This window comes from Schistocerca piceifrons, chromosome 5 (assembly GCF_021461385.2).
Source record: "Schistocerca piceifrons isolate TAMUIC-IGC-003096 chromosome 5, iqSchPice1.1, whole genome shotgun sequence".
NCBI classification, from domain to species: Eukaryota; Metazoa; Arthropoda; class Insecta; order Orthoptera; family Acrididae; genus Schistocerca; species Schistocerca piceifrons.
The window spans coordinates 547,873,423-547,889,400 of record NC_060142.1 but is presented as its reverse complement, the minus strand read 5'-3'; the positions used below and the strand labels follow the sequence as shown (position 1 = coordinate 547,889,400).

Genomic DNA, 15,978 nt, shown 5'->3' with positions numbered 1-15,978 from the left:
TTGCCAACTTTTTCTACAGAAGAAGCAGAGCGTGAGCAGAAAACTGCAGCCACTGCTGATGCCAGCATCTGTGGTGGTCACTGGCGAACTCCTCGTGGATGTGATCCTGAGAAGGGCCAGTGCGAGTATTATGCCCGGTGGGAACATCACAACAAAAAGGATGAGCTTCGATTTACAATACATACAAAGCACACTGACACATGGACAGGAATTGGCTTCTCAAATGATACAAGAATGGTAAATAAATACAAGTATAAAGTACAACACCTGCCAAATATCTGTTGTAGTGAGATGTTTATGTCATAAGTTTCCCTCCTGAGTATTGGCTCACATATAAAGTCGTAGAGAGCAGTTAAAATGTTAGTTAAAGTCGTCATTGTAATATGTCTACTGCATACTGCTGTAAATGGGATCTCATAACATGTAGCATTTCGTTTGAAACTCCACACTAGGAGTTACTATAGTTTTTTGAGATTTTCAATGTGAATAATGACATTCATCAGCTACCATAATGAAGTAGTCAGCGTGATTCACTTATGCCAGGTAAAATGAACTTTGACGTCTTTATGTGAAATGTACATTGGTGGTAGTAGATTGTTATGCAGTCAGCTTCAAATGGTGGTTTCTGGAATTTTCTCAACAGTGTTCCTTGGAAACAACATTGCCTTGCCTCCAGTGATTCCCATTTCAGTTCCCAGAGCATCGCCATAATAATTGCGTGTTTATCGAACCTGTTCGTAACAAGTTAGCGGCCCACTTCTCAACTACTTTAATATCTTCCTGTAATCCAACCTTGTGTCGCATTGTCCGGTTGGAATTGCCCAAGTCTTTCGGAATGCACAATGGACATGAGTGGATGCAGGTGATCAGGCGGAATGCTTATGTACAAGTCACCTATCAGAGTCGTATCTAGACATATCAGGTGTCCCTTATCACTCCAACTGCACATGCCCCACACCATTACAGAGCCTCCACCAGCTTGAACAGTTCCCTGCTGACATGCAGGGTCCATGGAGTCATGAGGTTGCCTCCATACCCGTTCATGTCCATCCACTTTGTACAATTTGAAATGAGACTCATCCAAACAGGCAACATGTTTCCAGTAATCAACAGTCCAATAACAGTGTTGTCGGACCCAGATGAGGTGTAATGCTTTGTGTCATGCAGTCGTCAAGGGTACACCAGTGGCCTTCAGCTCTGAAAGCCCATATCGATGATGTTTTGTTGAATGGTTCACATGCTGACACTTATTGATGGCACAGCACTGAAATCTGCTGCAATTTGTGGAAGGGTTACACTTCCGTCATGTTGAATGATTGTCTTTGGTCATCCTTGGTCCCGTTCTTGCAGGATCTTTTTCTGGCTGCAGCAGTGTCGTAGATTTGATGTTTAACCAGATTTCTGATATTCACGGTAGACTTGAGAAATGGTCATATGGAAAAATCCCCACTTCATTGCTACCTCAGAGATACTGTGTCCCTCTGCTCGTGTGCTGACTATTACACCACATTCAAACTCACTTAAATCTTGATAACCTGCCATTGTAGCAGCAGTAACTGATCTGACAACTATGCCAGACACTTGCTGTCTTATGCAGGTGTTGCCGACCACAGCGCTGTATTCTGCCTGTTTACATATCTCTGTATTTGAATACAGATTCTTAACCACTTCAATGTATTTAAAAAGCTTCTTAAATCATTCAACACCCAGGATCACATGAATACTGCTTCACTTAAAACAACCTGTTTTGACAGACTGTGCTGTCATCTTCAGGGCTTACAAAAATCTTTTTGTTTTGAAACGTGTTCATTCTACGTTAGAGCTCATGCCAGCTTGTCACCTGGAGATAACAGAAATGTCCATGGAAACCAGTTGTTTTAAATAAAGAAATATTTATGTGATCTTGGCCATTGAATGTTTTTAGCAAGTAAAACAGATTACTGCTTTGGTCCCAAAATTAGAGAATTCCATCACAAGCTTCTGTTCTCTTCTTGTCTGAACTGCTTATCATCCATGCTTCACTTCCACACAAGGCTACACTCCAGACAAATACTGTCAGAAAAGACATTGTATGCTATTGCCAGTCTGCATTTTATATCCTCTCTACTTTGGCTATCCTAAATTATTTTTCTGCCCAAATAGCAAAACTCATCGACTTCTGGTGTCTCATTTCATTTTATTTTGTTGATGTTCATCTTTTATAACCTCATTTCCAGACACTGTCCATTCTGTTCAATTGCACATCAAAGTCTTTGTCTGTCTCTGCCAGAATTACAGTCTCATCAGCAGACTTCAAAGTTTTTATTTCTTCTCCCTGAATTTTAATTCTGTCTCCAAATTTCTCCTCTGCTTCCTTTACTACTTGCTCAATAAACAGGTTGAATAACATTAGGTACATAGACTACAACCCTGTCTCACTCCTGTCTGAAATAAGGCTTCCCTTTCATATCCTTAGACTCTTAAAATTGCTCTCTGGTTTCTGTACAAGCTGTAAATAATCTTTTGCTCCCTTGTTTTTTATTGTGTCTATCTACCAGCACTTTCTCGTTTGGTAAGTCACAGCAGCTTTGTTTTATATATATATTTTTTCCCATGTGGAATGTGTCCCTCTATTATATATATTTTCATTCAACATTGTTAAATGTATTGATCTTTCTCTTTGTTCTTGTTGTTGTTGCTGTTGTTCTAGTGGTCTTTAGCCCAGAGACGGGTTTGATGCAGCTCTCCATGCTACTCTATCCTGTGCAAGCTTCTTCACTTCCAAGTATCTGCTGCAATGCAATCTACATCCTTCTGAATCTGCTTAGTGTATTCATCTCTTGGTCTTCCTCTACGGTTTTTACCCTCCACGCTGCCCTCCAGTACTAAATTTGTGATCCTTTGATGCTGCAGAACATGTCCTACCAACTGATCCCTTCTTCTAGTCAAGTTGTGCCACAAATTTCTCTTTTCCCCAATTCTCTTCAGTACCTCCTCATTAGTTATGTGATCTACCCATCTAAGCTTCAGCAGTCTTCTATAGCACCACATTTTTAAAGCTTCTATTCTCTTCTTGTCTAAACTATTTATTGTCCACGTTTCACTTCCATACATGGCTACACTCCATACAGATACTTTCAGAAACAACTTCCTGACACTTAATCTATACTCAATGTTAATAAATTTCTCTTCTTCAGAAACGTTTTCCTTCCCATTGCCAGTCTATATTCTCTCTACTTCAACCATCATCAGTTATTTTGCTCCCCAAATAGCAAAACTCATTTACTACTTTTAAGTGTCTCATTTACTAATGTAATTCCCTCAGTATCACCCTATTTAATTCTACTACATTCCATTATTCTCATTTTGCTATTACCGAGCGAGGTGGCGCAGTGGTTAGCGCACTGGACTCGCATTCGGGAGGACGACGGTTCAATCCCGTCTCCGGCCATCCTGATTTAGGTTTTCCGTGATTTCCCTAAATTGTTTCAGGCAAATGCCGGGATGGTTCCTTTGAAAGGGCACGGCCGATTTCCTTCCCAATCCTTCCCTAACCCGAGATTGCGCTCCGTCTCTAATGACCTCGTTGTCGACGGGACGTTAAACACTATCCACCACCACCACCACCATTTTGCTATTGTTGATATTCATCTTATATCCTCCTTCCAAGACACTGTCCATTCCGTTCAACTGCTCTTCCAGGTCCTTTGCTGTCTCTTACAAAATTACAATGTCATCGGCGAACCTCAAAGTTTTTATTTCTTCTCCATGGATTTTAATTCCTACTCTGAATTTTTCTTTTGTTTCCTTTACTGCTTGCTCAATATACAGATTGAATGACATCGGGGATAGGCTACAACCCTGTCTCACTCCCTTCCCAACCACTCCTTTCTATTCACGCCCGTCAACTCTTATAACTGCCATCTGGTTCCTGTACAAATTGTAAATAGTCTTTCGCTCCCTGTATTTGACCCCTGACACCTTCAGAATTTGAAAGAGAGTCTTCCAGTCAACATTGTCAAAAGCTTTCTCTAAGTCTGCAAATGCCAGAAATGTAGGTTTGTCTTTCCTTAATCTATCTTCTAAGATGTACTACCTCACATGTTCCAACATTTTTACAGAAACCAAACTGATCTTCCCTGAGGTCGGCTTCTAGTAGTTTTTCCATTCGGCTGTAAATAATTCATGTTAGTATTTTGCAGCTATGACTTATTAAACCAATTTGGTAATTTTCACACCTGTCAACACTTGCTTTCTTTGGGATTGGAATTATTATATTCTTGTTGAAGTCTGAGGGTATTTCGCCTGTCTCGTACATCTTGCTCACCAGATGGTAGAGTTTTGTCAGTGCTGGCTCTCCCAAGGCTGTCAGTAGTTCTAAAGGAATGTTGTCTACTCCCGGGGTCTTGTTTTGACTTAGGTCTTTCAGTGCTATGTCAAACTCTTCATGCAGTATCATATCTCCCATTTCATCTTCATCTATGTCCTCTTCCATTTCATTTCAATAATATTGTCCTCAAATACATTGCCCTTGTATAGACCCCCTACATACTCCTTCAACCTTTCTGCTTTTTCTTCTTTGCTTAGAACTGGTTTTCCATCTGAGCTCTTGATATTCATACAAGTGGTTCTCTTTTCTCCAAAGGTCTCTTTAATTTTCCTACAGGCAGTATCTATCTTACTCCTAGTGATATACGCCTCTACATCATTACATTTGTCCTCTAGTAGTCATCCTGGTTTAGCCATTTTGCACTTCCTGTCGATCTCATTTTTGAGATGTTTGTATTCCTTTTTGCCTCCTTCATTTACTGCATTTTTATATTTTTTCCTTTCATCAATTAAACTCAATATTTCTTCTGTTACTGAAGGATTTCTACTAGCCCTCTCCTTTTTACCTACTTGATCCTCTGCTGCCTTCACAATTTGATCTCTCAAATCTATCCACTCTTCTACTTTATTTCTTTCCCTAATGCTCACTCTGAAGCTCTCTACAACCTCTGGTTCTTTCAGTTTATCCAGGTCCCATCTCCTTAAATTCCCATGTTTTTGCTGTTTCTTCAGTTTTAATCTACAGTTCATAACCAATAGATTGTGGTCAGAGTCCACATCTGCCCCTGGAAATGTCTTACAATTTAAAACCTGGTTCCTAAATCTCTGTCTTACCGTTACATAATCTATCAGAAACCTTCTAGTATCTCCAGGCCTCTTCCATGTATGCAACCTTCTTTCATGATTCTTGAACCAAGTGTTAGCTATGATTAAGTCATGCTCTGCGCAAAATTTTGCAAGACAGCTTTCTCTTTCATTCTTTACCCTCATTCCATATTCAGCTACTACTTTTCCTTCTCTTCCTTTTCCTACTATCGAATTCCAGTCCCCAATGACTATTAAATTTTTGTCTCCCGTGTATCTGAATAATTTCGTTTATATCATCATACTTTTCATCAATATCTTCGTCATCTGTGGAGCTAGTTGGCATATAAACTTGTAATAATGTGGTAGACATGGGCTGCATGTCTGTCTTGGCTACAATAATGCATTCACTATGCTGTTTGTAGTAGCTTACCTGCATTCCTATTTTTTTATTCATTATTAAACCTACTCCTCCATTACCCTTATTTGATTTTGTATTCATAACCCTGTATTCACTTGACCAGAAATCTTGTTCCTCCTGCCACCAAACTTCACTAATTCCCACTATATCTAAATTTAACCTATCTATTTCCCTTTTTAAATTTTCTGACCTACCTGTCCGATTAAGGGATCTGACATTCCCCTCTCTGATCCGATCCATAGAACGCCAGTTTTCTTTCTCTTATAACCACGTCCTCCTGAGTAGTCCCCACCCGGAGATCCGAATGGGGGACTATTTTACCTCTGGAGTATTTTACCCAAGAGGACGCTAGCATCATTTAACCATACAGTAAAGCTGCATGCCCTCGGGAAAAATTATGGCTGTAGTTTCGGCTTGCTTTCAGCCATTCGCAGTACCAGCACAGCAAGGCCATATTGGTTAATGTTACAAGGCCAGATCAGTTAATCACCCAGACTGTTGTCCCTTCAACTACTAGTAAGAACTAGTAAGAACTAGTAAGACTGCTGCCCTTCTTCAGGAACCACATGTTTGTCTGGCCTCTCAACAGATACCCCTCCATTGTGGTTGTACCTACAGTACGGCTATCTGTATCGCTGAGACATGCAAGCCTCCCCACCAAAGGCAACGTCCATGGTTCATGGGATTCGGGAGGGGGGGGGGGCTTTCTCTTTATCCTCTTCAATTTCAGCCTGCTATCCATCACTATGAGGTTATCGTGTGAGTCTATATTTGCATTTTGATATGCCTTGCAGTCCAGGATATGATGTCAAAATTTTTGTCTGACTGTGATATAGTCTACTTAAAAGTTCTTTGTTTCCTGGTCCTCTCCAAGTATATCTTATTTTCTTGTGCTTCCTGCAATTTATAGCAGAACTGTAGAAGCCTTTCTCCCCTATCATATTTCTTTCCTCAGCCTATATTCTTCAGTAACCTTACCATGCATTCCCTCTCTTATTCCAAATACATAAGACTGTCAAATTTTCTTCCTCTTTCACATGCACTCTGGATATCAGTAGATCTGATGTACATGTACAGACAAACAAGTGATTACAATTTCAGGAAAACTGAACAATTTATTTGTATGTCAGTATCACGTTGGCTGACCTCTGGTGTTTGTGCAAGCAGTTATTCGGCTTGGCATTGATTGATAGAGTTGTTGGATGTTCTCCTGAGAGATACTACACCAAATTCTGTGCAATTGGCACATTAGATCATCAAAATCCCAAGCTGGTTGGAGGGCCCTGCCCATAATCCTCCAAACATTCTCAGTTGAGGAGAGATCTGGCAATCTTGCTGGCCAATGTATGGTCTGGCAATCACAGAGACAAACAGTAGCAACTCTCCCCATGTGCAGGGGAAGTGGGGTGGCATTATCTTGCTGAAATGTAAGCTCTGGATGACTTGACATGCAGGGCAACAAAACAGGGCATAGGATTTCATCAATGTATCACTGCACTGTAAGGGCGCTGCGGATGTCAATCAATGGGGTCCTTCTGTGAAAAGACTATCACTCCTGGCTGTTGGGCCGACAGTCAGGTTGGTGGGTGACAGTGAGCTTGGTATCCCACAGTTGCCTGGGCCATCTCCAAATGTCTTCACAGGTCATCAGGGTTTAATTCAAAGCAGGATTCATCACTGAAGACAAATCTACTCTAGCCAATGAGATTTCAGGCTGAAGACATGTCAGCAATGGGATACCAACTTGACTGTTGCTTGCCTTATGGCCTGACAACGAGGAGGGATTATCTGGGGCACCATTTCTTTTCATAGCAGAACTCCATTGTCAACTGGTATGATTGTCAATGGGCTCCTGATATTTCCCTTACATACATTAGCTGCCTGCTGTAACATCACTGGTGCTCGCAGCATCATCATATATGGGCATACATTGACTCGGGGGATCAATGTGTCCACTTCAGCTGCATGATCGCTGGATGCCATGCTATGCTGAGCTGCAGGGCAGTGTCTCTGTTTAGAATGTTATCAGTGATTTTTATTTCAATAGCTTCATTAATTACACAATCCCAGAAACTATTAGTGTGAGTCACATTGGAAGGACATCGGATAAAATTTGACAAGACATCCATTGTGGCTCGCACGAACGGCTTGTGAGATTGTCTAATTAAAATAGACATTGAAATAAAAGTCACCCATAACACCCTAAATAGAGATGGTGGTCTGCAGCTCAGCACAGTGTGGGGCCCAACAGTTGTGCAGTTGAAATAGGCACATTGACTGCCAGGTCAACGTATGCTCATATATGGTGATGCCGCAAGCACCAGTGATGCATAGCCAGCAACTAGTGTATATAAGGGGTGTTCAAGCAGCCCAATGGCAGTTATAACACTTGAAAATGGTGTATGAGTGCTTAACCAAAAGCTCATGTAATTTTTATCACTTAACGCTGCTGGAAACCTGAGAACTTTTTATTCACAGCTAATTATGTATTTTCATGAAGTAATGAGTGCTATCAACAGGGGATCTCAAATTGATTCCATATTTTTAGATTTACAGAAGGCTTTTGACACTATTCCTCACAAGAGACTTGTAATCAAAATGTGTGCCTAAGAAGTAAATGGAAATGCCATGTGGCTAGGGCTCCCGTCAGGTAGACTGTTCGCCTGGTGCAAGTCTTTCAAGTTGAAGCCACTTTGGTGAATTGCATGTTGATTGGGATGAAATGAAGATGATAAGGACAACACCACACCCAGTCCCTGAGTGGATAAAATCTCCGACCCAGCCGGGAATTGAACCTGGGCCGTTAGATATGACATTCCATCATGCTGACCATTATGCTACCAGGGGTGGACTGCCTAAGAAGTATCACTTCAGTTGTGCAACTGGATTTGTGATTTCCTGCTAGAAAGATCACAGTACATGGTGACTGATGGAAAATCATAGAGTATAACAGAAGTGATCCCTGGTGTTTCCCAAGGAAGTGTTATATGGCGTGAGCAGTCCTCTTATATTGGTTGGAGATGCAGCTGTCATTTACCATCTGTTAAAGTCATCAGGAGATCAACACCAATTGCAATTGGACATAGTATCTGTATGGTACAAAAAGTGGCAATTCTCTCTGAATAAGAAGAAGTGTGAAGTCATCCATATGAGTATGAAAAGAAATCCATTAAATTTCGCTTACACAGGTATCTAGTAATTACTATTATGAACAACTTAAACTGTAATGATCACATAGGTAATATCATGAGGAAGGCAAACCAAAAGACTGTATTTTATTGGCAGTACACTTAGAAGATGCAACAGGTCTGCTAAAGAGACTGCCTGTACTGTGCTTGTTCGTCCTCTGCTCAATTATTGCTATCTCGTGTGGGTTCCTTACCATAAATGATTAACAAGAGGACATCGAAAAGGTCCAAAGATGGGCAGCTTGTTTGGTATTGTGATTAAATAGGTGAGAGAGAGTTGCGGATATGATAAGAGAGTTGGGATGGCACTCTTTAGATAAAAAGTATTTTTTGTTGCTGCGAGATATTTTCACAAAATTTCAATCACCAAATTTTTCCTCTGAATGAGAAAATATTTTATTGTGACCAACATACATAGGGAGAAATTACCATCATAATAAAATAAGAGATGAGAACTTCTGCAGAAAGATTAAAATGTTCATTTTTCCCATGCGCTGTTACAAAATGGGACAATATAGAAATAGTCTGAAGGTGGTTTTAAGAACACTCTGCCAGGCAGTTAAGTTTGAACTGCAGAGTAGTGATGTAGATGTAGATGTAGCTGAAAACGAAGATGAAGAAAACTGATATCTTGGAGAGCAGTGTGCTGACCGTGTGCCTCTTCCATACTGCATCCGACGACACCATTGGTAGAGCATGACACAGCAGTCAGTTGTTCCTGACTGGCCAATCAGGGCCAGGATGCAGAACTTTTTTACTTCTATTTGCACTGTTATTTTTCGTAGGTAAATTGATGAAAAAAGCCACCCATGAAATACACCTTTCACCACACTTGCACTTATAATCACTGTTGTTCATGGATGTGATGCTATAACACTCACGGTCCGTCATGATAAGTTGGGTCACGCACCTTTGTGTTAGTGCATGTGGTTTCATCGGTGACCATCAGCTTCTGACATGATGTAAATGGCTGTAGGTCATGGCTCCTCACTTGGCACTGGCTACGATGCTGGCAGTTAGCCCTCACATGTGCAAAGTAGCTTCTGGTGGCCCCACATGTGGCAACTGTGTGGGAATGATATGAGTTGCCGTGAAATGTTGATATCTGGACTTGGCTTAGCTTACTGCTTGGTGGAAGCCTACTCCATACCTGTGCAGACTGTTACTTAGCATTGTGTCCACTGCTGTCATTAGCTTATGTTGTTTTTAAACAAATTGTGCCTAAATAGCTGCTCAAAAATAACGTTCTGAAAGTTGGCACAATACTTTACTCTGGTAAAGTTTTCATGATGTACTACTGTATCCTGACTGTCATTACAGCATAACCAGACTCACTGTATGTGTTTATTCTTCCTCCTGCCATAAAATATGTTCCGGCTCTTCTTCTTTATGGTCTGGTACATAAGTGGCAGATAAAGATTGACTTTCTTGTCTGTCTGAGGTGAGCTTGATTTCATTTTGATTGGAACACTTTCTCGTTCTTTGAATGATTATTATTTATTTTCATGCAAAATTCTTCTCATAAACTTAATCCTCAACATTCACGTAAATGAAATATAATTTTCTTAAAAGGCTCAATTAAAAAATAAAAGATAGTGGTTTGAAGATATCTGAATGCAACATCACATGATGTCTGAACCGAATGAGAACAAAATCCTTACTAAATAATTACTGAATACTTTGCAATCATGGGCCAGACTAAACCTACAGGTGGCACACTTCTTGCATATATATAAACTCTTTATATGCACCAGAACATTCTAGAACCACAAGCTTTACTAATTACTTTAATTTTTAACAAATACTTCTGTTATAAAAAAAATATATTTTAGGCAGAAACAGTTTATTATTGAAATTAATTTCAGCTTTGAGATCAAAAGTTTTAGAATTTGCAAGTTAACTCCTTTTAATATAGGGTGTACTTAAAGTCCAGGAACACTTTCAATTATTTATTGCAAAACAACTAAACACTGTATAGATGTCATACATATTGCATTTTGAAGAGAAACTGAAAGTTTTTTTTAGAAACATTCGATATGCGAACCATGAGTGACCCGGCAGACGTCAATAGGGTAATCGAATTCTTGCCATACCCATCCCAGCATGGCATCGTTGACTGTGGCAGTCACATCCCATAATCTCTCCCGGAGCTCTGCTACATCACGTGGTAGAGGCGGTACATACGCCAGATCTTTAATGTGTCCCCACAGAAAAAAAGTGACAAAGAGTGAGATCTGGTGATCGGGGAGGCCATTTCGTGAAACAGCTCTCCCCTTCTGTAGCATGACCAATTCATTGATGTGGCAGCTCCATATTCTGGCACCCACAAACTTCACGATGAAAATGGGGGTGAGCCCCATCCTGCTTAAAGATGAATGGAGAGTTCGATTGCATTTGAGGCATCAGCCATTGCTGCAGCATGTCCAAGTAGAAATATCCAGTGACAGTGCTCTTGGCAAAGAAGAATGGCCTGTACAGTTTTTGACGTGACAAGGCACATAAAACATTTACCCGATCAACAATGCCATCCCCATCGTCATTCAATTGTTTCAACTGTGAACAAAACTGAAAATGCTTGTCTTTGTCGTCATCATTGAGCTTCTGCACTAGCTCCAATTTCAATGGTTTCATAGACAGCTTCTGTCACAGGGCTTTCCACACTGTCATTGGAGGCATTTTGAGTTCACGGGATGCATGAGACACCAATTTCTTTGGAATACTTATGAATGTCTCTCGTACATGCTCCACATTCACTTCACTCACACTGGGACGTCTGTTTCTCTTTGCCAGGTGCAAGCAACCCATTGTAACAAATTTGTTGTGCCAGTGGCTTCTTACCATACTTGGTTCTAAACATCCGTTGAACAGTTGTAGCACACTTGTTTTTGTCGAACTGCAACACACAGAAAGCTCGCTCCACACCCGATCCTGATGTGTTTGCGACTAGCACTGACTATTGGCAAATTACCAAACTATGCTGTGGCGGTATACATGATTAAAAAAACTTTCCGGGTTTCTCTTCAAAATGACATATGTGTGATATCTGTACAGTGTTAGGTTCTTGTGCAATAAATAATTGAAAGTGTTCCCGGACTTTATGTACTCCCTGTAATTCTTCAAATAACATAATTTTGAACAAAAATAACTATTTTTTTTTTTCATTTATTGACAGCAGAATGTTTGCATTAAGTATGAGAATTACTTTCAAACAATGGAAAATCCAGAATTGAATGTAACAATATGAAAATGATAGTTGCTACTCTCCATATAATAGAGGTGCTGAGTTGGAGATAGGCACAACAAAAAGAGACTATCAGAAAGTGAGCTTTTCTCCTTCATTGAAAATAGACAAAACACACACACACACACACACACACACACACACACACACACACACACACGTATTAACGCAAATGCAACTCACATACAGATGATCACAGTTGCTGGCTTCAACTGCCAGAGATTGTGATCATGTGTATGTGAGTTGCATTTGCATTGTGTGTATGTATGTTGTCTAATTTCGATGAAGCCCTTGTTGGTTGAAAGCTCACTTTTCAACAGTCTCTTTTTGTTGTGTATATCTGTCACTCAAAATTATTTTCAATAATTTTTATCAGTATAACACTACCTTTTTGATGATTTTCTTTCAGTAACATGTTTTCATTGAAACTAACCTTTTATATCCAAATACATGACAGTTACCTACATTTTGAGCAGTAAACCTAAATTTAAACCATCTCAAATAAAATACTTGAAATTTTGTACTCTCGCCTTGTTACTCATTACTAATCCAATAGACTGAACAATGAAATGATTGTATGGCATTTATTGGCTGGGATATCCCATTCGGGGTTTGGCTGTCATATTGCAAGTCTTTTTAGTTGATGCCACTTGTCTCTCAATGATGATGGACACACAACACCGAGTCCGCTGCCGGGAATCGAACCCAGGCCCCGTTGCATGGTAGGCACTAACGCTACTGCTGCACTACGGAGGTGGATGACTGAACAATACAAGGGTGCAATGCTAAACAAATAGTTATTTCCAAGTTTGTATCTCTGTCTGTCTTTCTCTTTTTCAAAATAATCAGTGAGATGATGAACTGTTATTGGAATATGTTGTACCTGCTTGCTGTGCATGACAAAACCCAAAAGAAATACTTTTATTATCTCTCATCCATAATACCTGAAATAATTACTTCTGTGTGATCAGTAGTATCATGTAACACATGTAGAAACTTATATTGTGATCAGTAGTACCACATAAGACATGTATTAACGCATATCATGAAGTGAATGTAACACCTATTGTTGATTACTTCATTAACAGAATTCTGCATACCTCAGCTACATTTCAAACTGTTAAAGTGTCATTTCTCAAAAAAGATACCAACCTGTCTCCTGCAAAGTGCCATAAGGACAGTATTATATCCAGCAGTCTCTCATTTGAAAGAGCACATCAACAGATTCTAGAGTTTAGTAAACTTTTCTCTATAGATATCATTTTGGCTCTGGGACAACTGGACAAGGACTTCTTGGTTAAACTACTTGTAGAAGTCAGGTGCAGTATACTTACAGCAAGACAGTTGTTCATTTGTACACAACTAAATGCATATTGTGAGTGTAGATCAGTGGAGGATGGGGGATCACTTACCTCTAATACGCAGTGCCACTTACGGTGTGTTCTGCATCTGTGAGAATATCCTCGCTATGGGTGCCAGGAACAAAAAATGTATCTAGCTAATTTAATCCAAGAAACATAAAAACTGACTCAAGCAATAGTACTTTTTCTTCATTTTGTATGTGCAGTAAAGGTCCAAGATTTTTGAAAGATCTGCCTCTTATGCAGGTATAAAATATCATGAAATTTGTGCCACAGCCTTCCATGCACAGGAATAGGGATGACTTTTGTTCTCATTTGCAGCATCACATTTATTTATTATAATTCTCTTTAAAAATACTGTGTTGCAAACTCATATATGAACATAAAGCTGCTGCTCTCATATACTGTAATTAATATTTGTTATTATCTGTATGAACAGTCCCAGACTGATGCTATACTTGGATGGGTGGACAGCAAGAATGGGCAGCCATTTATGATGGATACATGGGTGACAGGCTACACTCCTCCTCCACTTGGAGAGACACAAGATATTTATAATATAAGTGGTCGCATTAATAACGGTATTACAACATTATATTTTAGCCGTAAGCGACTAACTGATGATGAGAAGGTGAGTTCCACTAATTTCGTTTTTTATTAGTCTTTCAAACAAGGCTACATATTGTAAAATCCATTAAGGAGTTAAATATTTAAACTACAACTACATAGTAGTAGGTAAATAAAGAAAAAAATATGCTTTAAATATTATAACTCTAATGCACGTTATACCACAGGAGTTGATAAACTACCAGAGCAACTTTTTTAGAATGTCATAATAAATAAATGTCATACAATGTATTTCAATTTACACTACACAGGTTGAGACCTTATAGAAGTGAGAGAATGCAGGAGAAGAATTTGAATTAATATAATCAAAGCTTGCCAAAATGTTTCATAGTTTGGGTTGGCTTCTAGCTCATATTCTACCGAAGGGGTGGTGGATAGAATTTGTAATATTGCTAACAGTGGTAGTCACTGTATGCATATTTATGGTTCTGTATCTCTTTTTAACTTTTGAAAAGTAATTGATTGATCAAAATCTGAAGACTGTACAGGATACAGAGTGGGATGGGTAAGTTCAGGAGGGAGGTGGCAAAGCAAAAGAGGTAAATGAAGAAAACTTGGTGTATGCTCTTGGTACTTGGAATACAGAAAGGGCTCACCATGGGGCCAGAGGTAAAAGTTGACTGCCGGTCTAGGAATTTGGTCAAATATAATAAGGAGATGGGGAACAGGAGAGGCGGCTGTTGATGTTTATGTGGCTGGGGCCTTGTTGTGGTGAGCAGGGCCACAGGCAGATGCTTGGGGGCTGGTTCATGAGAGTGCATCTACTCTCTCTCAGAGCTGGAAACCAAGAGATGTGCAACTGCCTCCATGACCCTCTAGCAACCTTACACGACTGACTTCCCACATTTCCTATTGGTTAACATGGTGGCACAAGTACACCAGCACATTCAGCAGAGGGCTGAAAGTGTACCCGCTCAGCGGTTCGTACTGGAATGAAGTGCTTTTATCCTGAAGGATATGTTGGCTTGGCACATAGCCACTGAAAGAACTAACTCTGGTAGCTTCGTTGAAAAGTATACAAGAAAATTTCAGAATAGAATTTTGTTATGAACTTGGATATTCCTTGACTGGCTGACCACCTGTACAAGACTGTATGTGCTATAGTCATAGCGCACTGTTTATGAATTGTAATCTAATGCATAACACAAATTTTAATTTATGTTGGTAGTCAATAAGTTATTTGTTATGTGTAATTCAATTTGAGAGAGTGAATTTCCTACAATTTCATGAAGTAAGTTTGTCAGTTTGTTCACCCATTGAGATTACAACAAGACGACATTAATTTTATTTGCTATTAACACTTATGAAATTCTGTTTTAGGACTTTTCATTCACTGAAAATACATGCTACTACTTTATGTTCCCTGTGAGAGGTGGGGTGTTTAATTCTAAAAATAAGAGAATGAGGAAACATGAACAAGTTCCCAGTATTTCTGCAGAAAGAATATGTATTAAACCATGCTTGACAGGTAATAAGAAGTAAAGAGTAATACATATTTAGTGTACTGTTCTGCTGACAGCAATAGATTATTTAAATATCTGTAACCATTTCCAGAGGAGTTAAATGAAGTAATAAGCACCACACCTGCTCCACCAAGACTGGCTTATACCGTTGATGTGAAGATTGTAAATCTTGGTGAAAATTACCATATACCAAAACCAGGGAGTCCAGAGTATGATACTCTAACAAATACCGTGAGCGGTGCATTTACTGATGCTCTCACAAAACTGAAAGGTTTCCATAAGGTGCAGGTGGAAGATTTTGAAGAGTAAGTGTAATCCAACCCCAAAAATTACTGATAATTTTTGCTTAAGATAGGTTCTCCCTACCATTTACTTATAATGTTTTTAGGATGTAATGTTAATGTGAAGAAGATAACAGGTAGGAACAATATTAACTGTCTTAAAGTGACAGTAGGAACAATATTAACTGTCTTAAAGTGACACTGTATTCACATTACTGTAACTGCTTCTGTGCCAAAAATTCCAGTAGAGGACTAAAATTTCTCTGAAAAACTGTAAATTTTCA

The 15,978-nt window shown here is 39.4% G+C and overlaps 1 protein-coding gene and 1 non-coding gene across 5 annotated transcripts in view; both read left to right on the top strand.

Annotated features, from left to right (window-relative positions):
- Positions 1–15,978, top strand: part of LOC124797890 — a 481,263-nt gene that overhangs the window by 421,449 nt on the left and 43,836 nt on the right. For all 4 annotated transcript variants that reach the window (XM_047260999.1, XM_047260998.1, XM_047260997.1 and 1 more), the window contains 4 exons: positions 20–237; positions 13,763–13,954; positions 15,271–15,418; positions 15,505–15,718. In XM_047260999.1, coding sequence (XP_047116955.1) covers positions 20–237; positions 13,763–13,954; positions 15,271–15,418; positions 15,505–15,718 — 772 coding nt within the window. The remainder of the gene's footprint in view (positions 1–19; positions 238–13,762; positions 13,955–15,270; positions 15,419–15,504; positions 15,719–15,978) is intronic.
- Trnaa-cgc lies at positions 3,358–3,430 on the top strand. Its single transcript has one exon. It is a non-coding gene; the product is annotated as a tRNA-Ala (tRNA).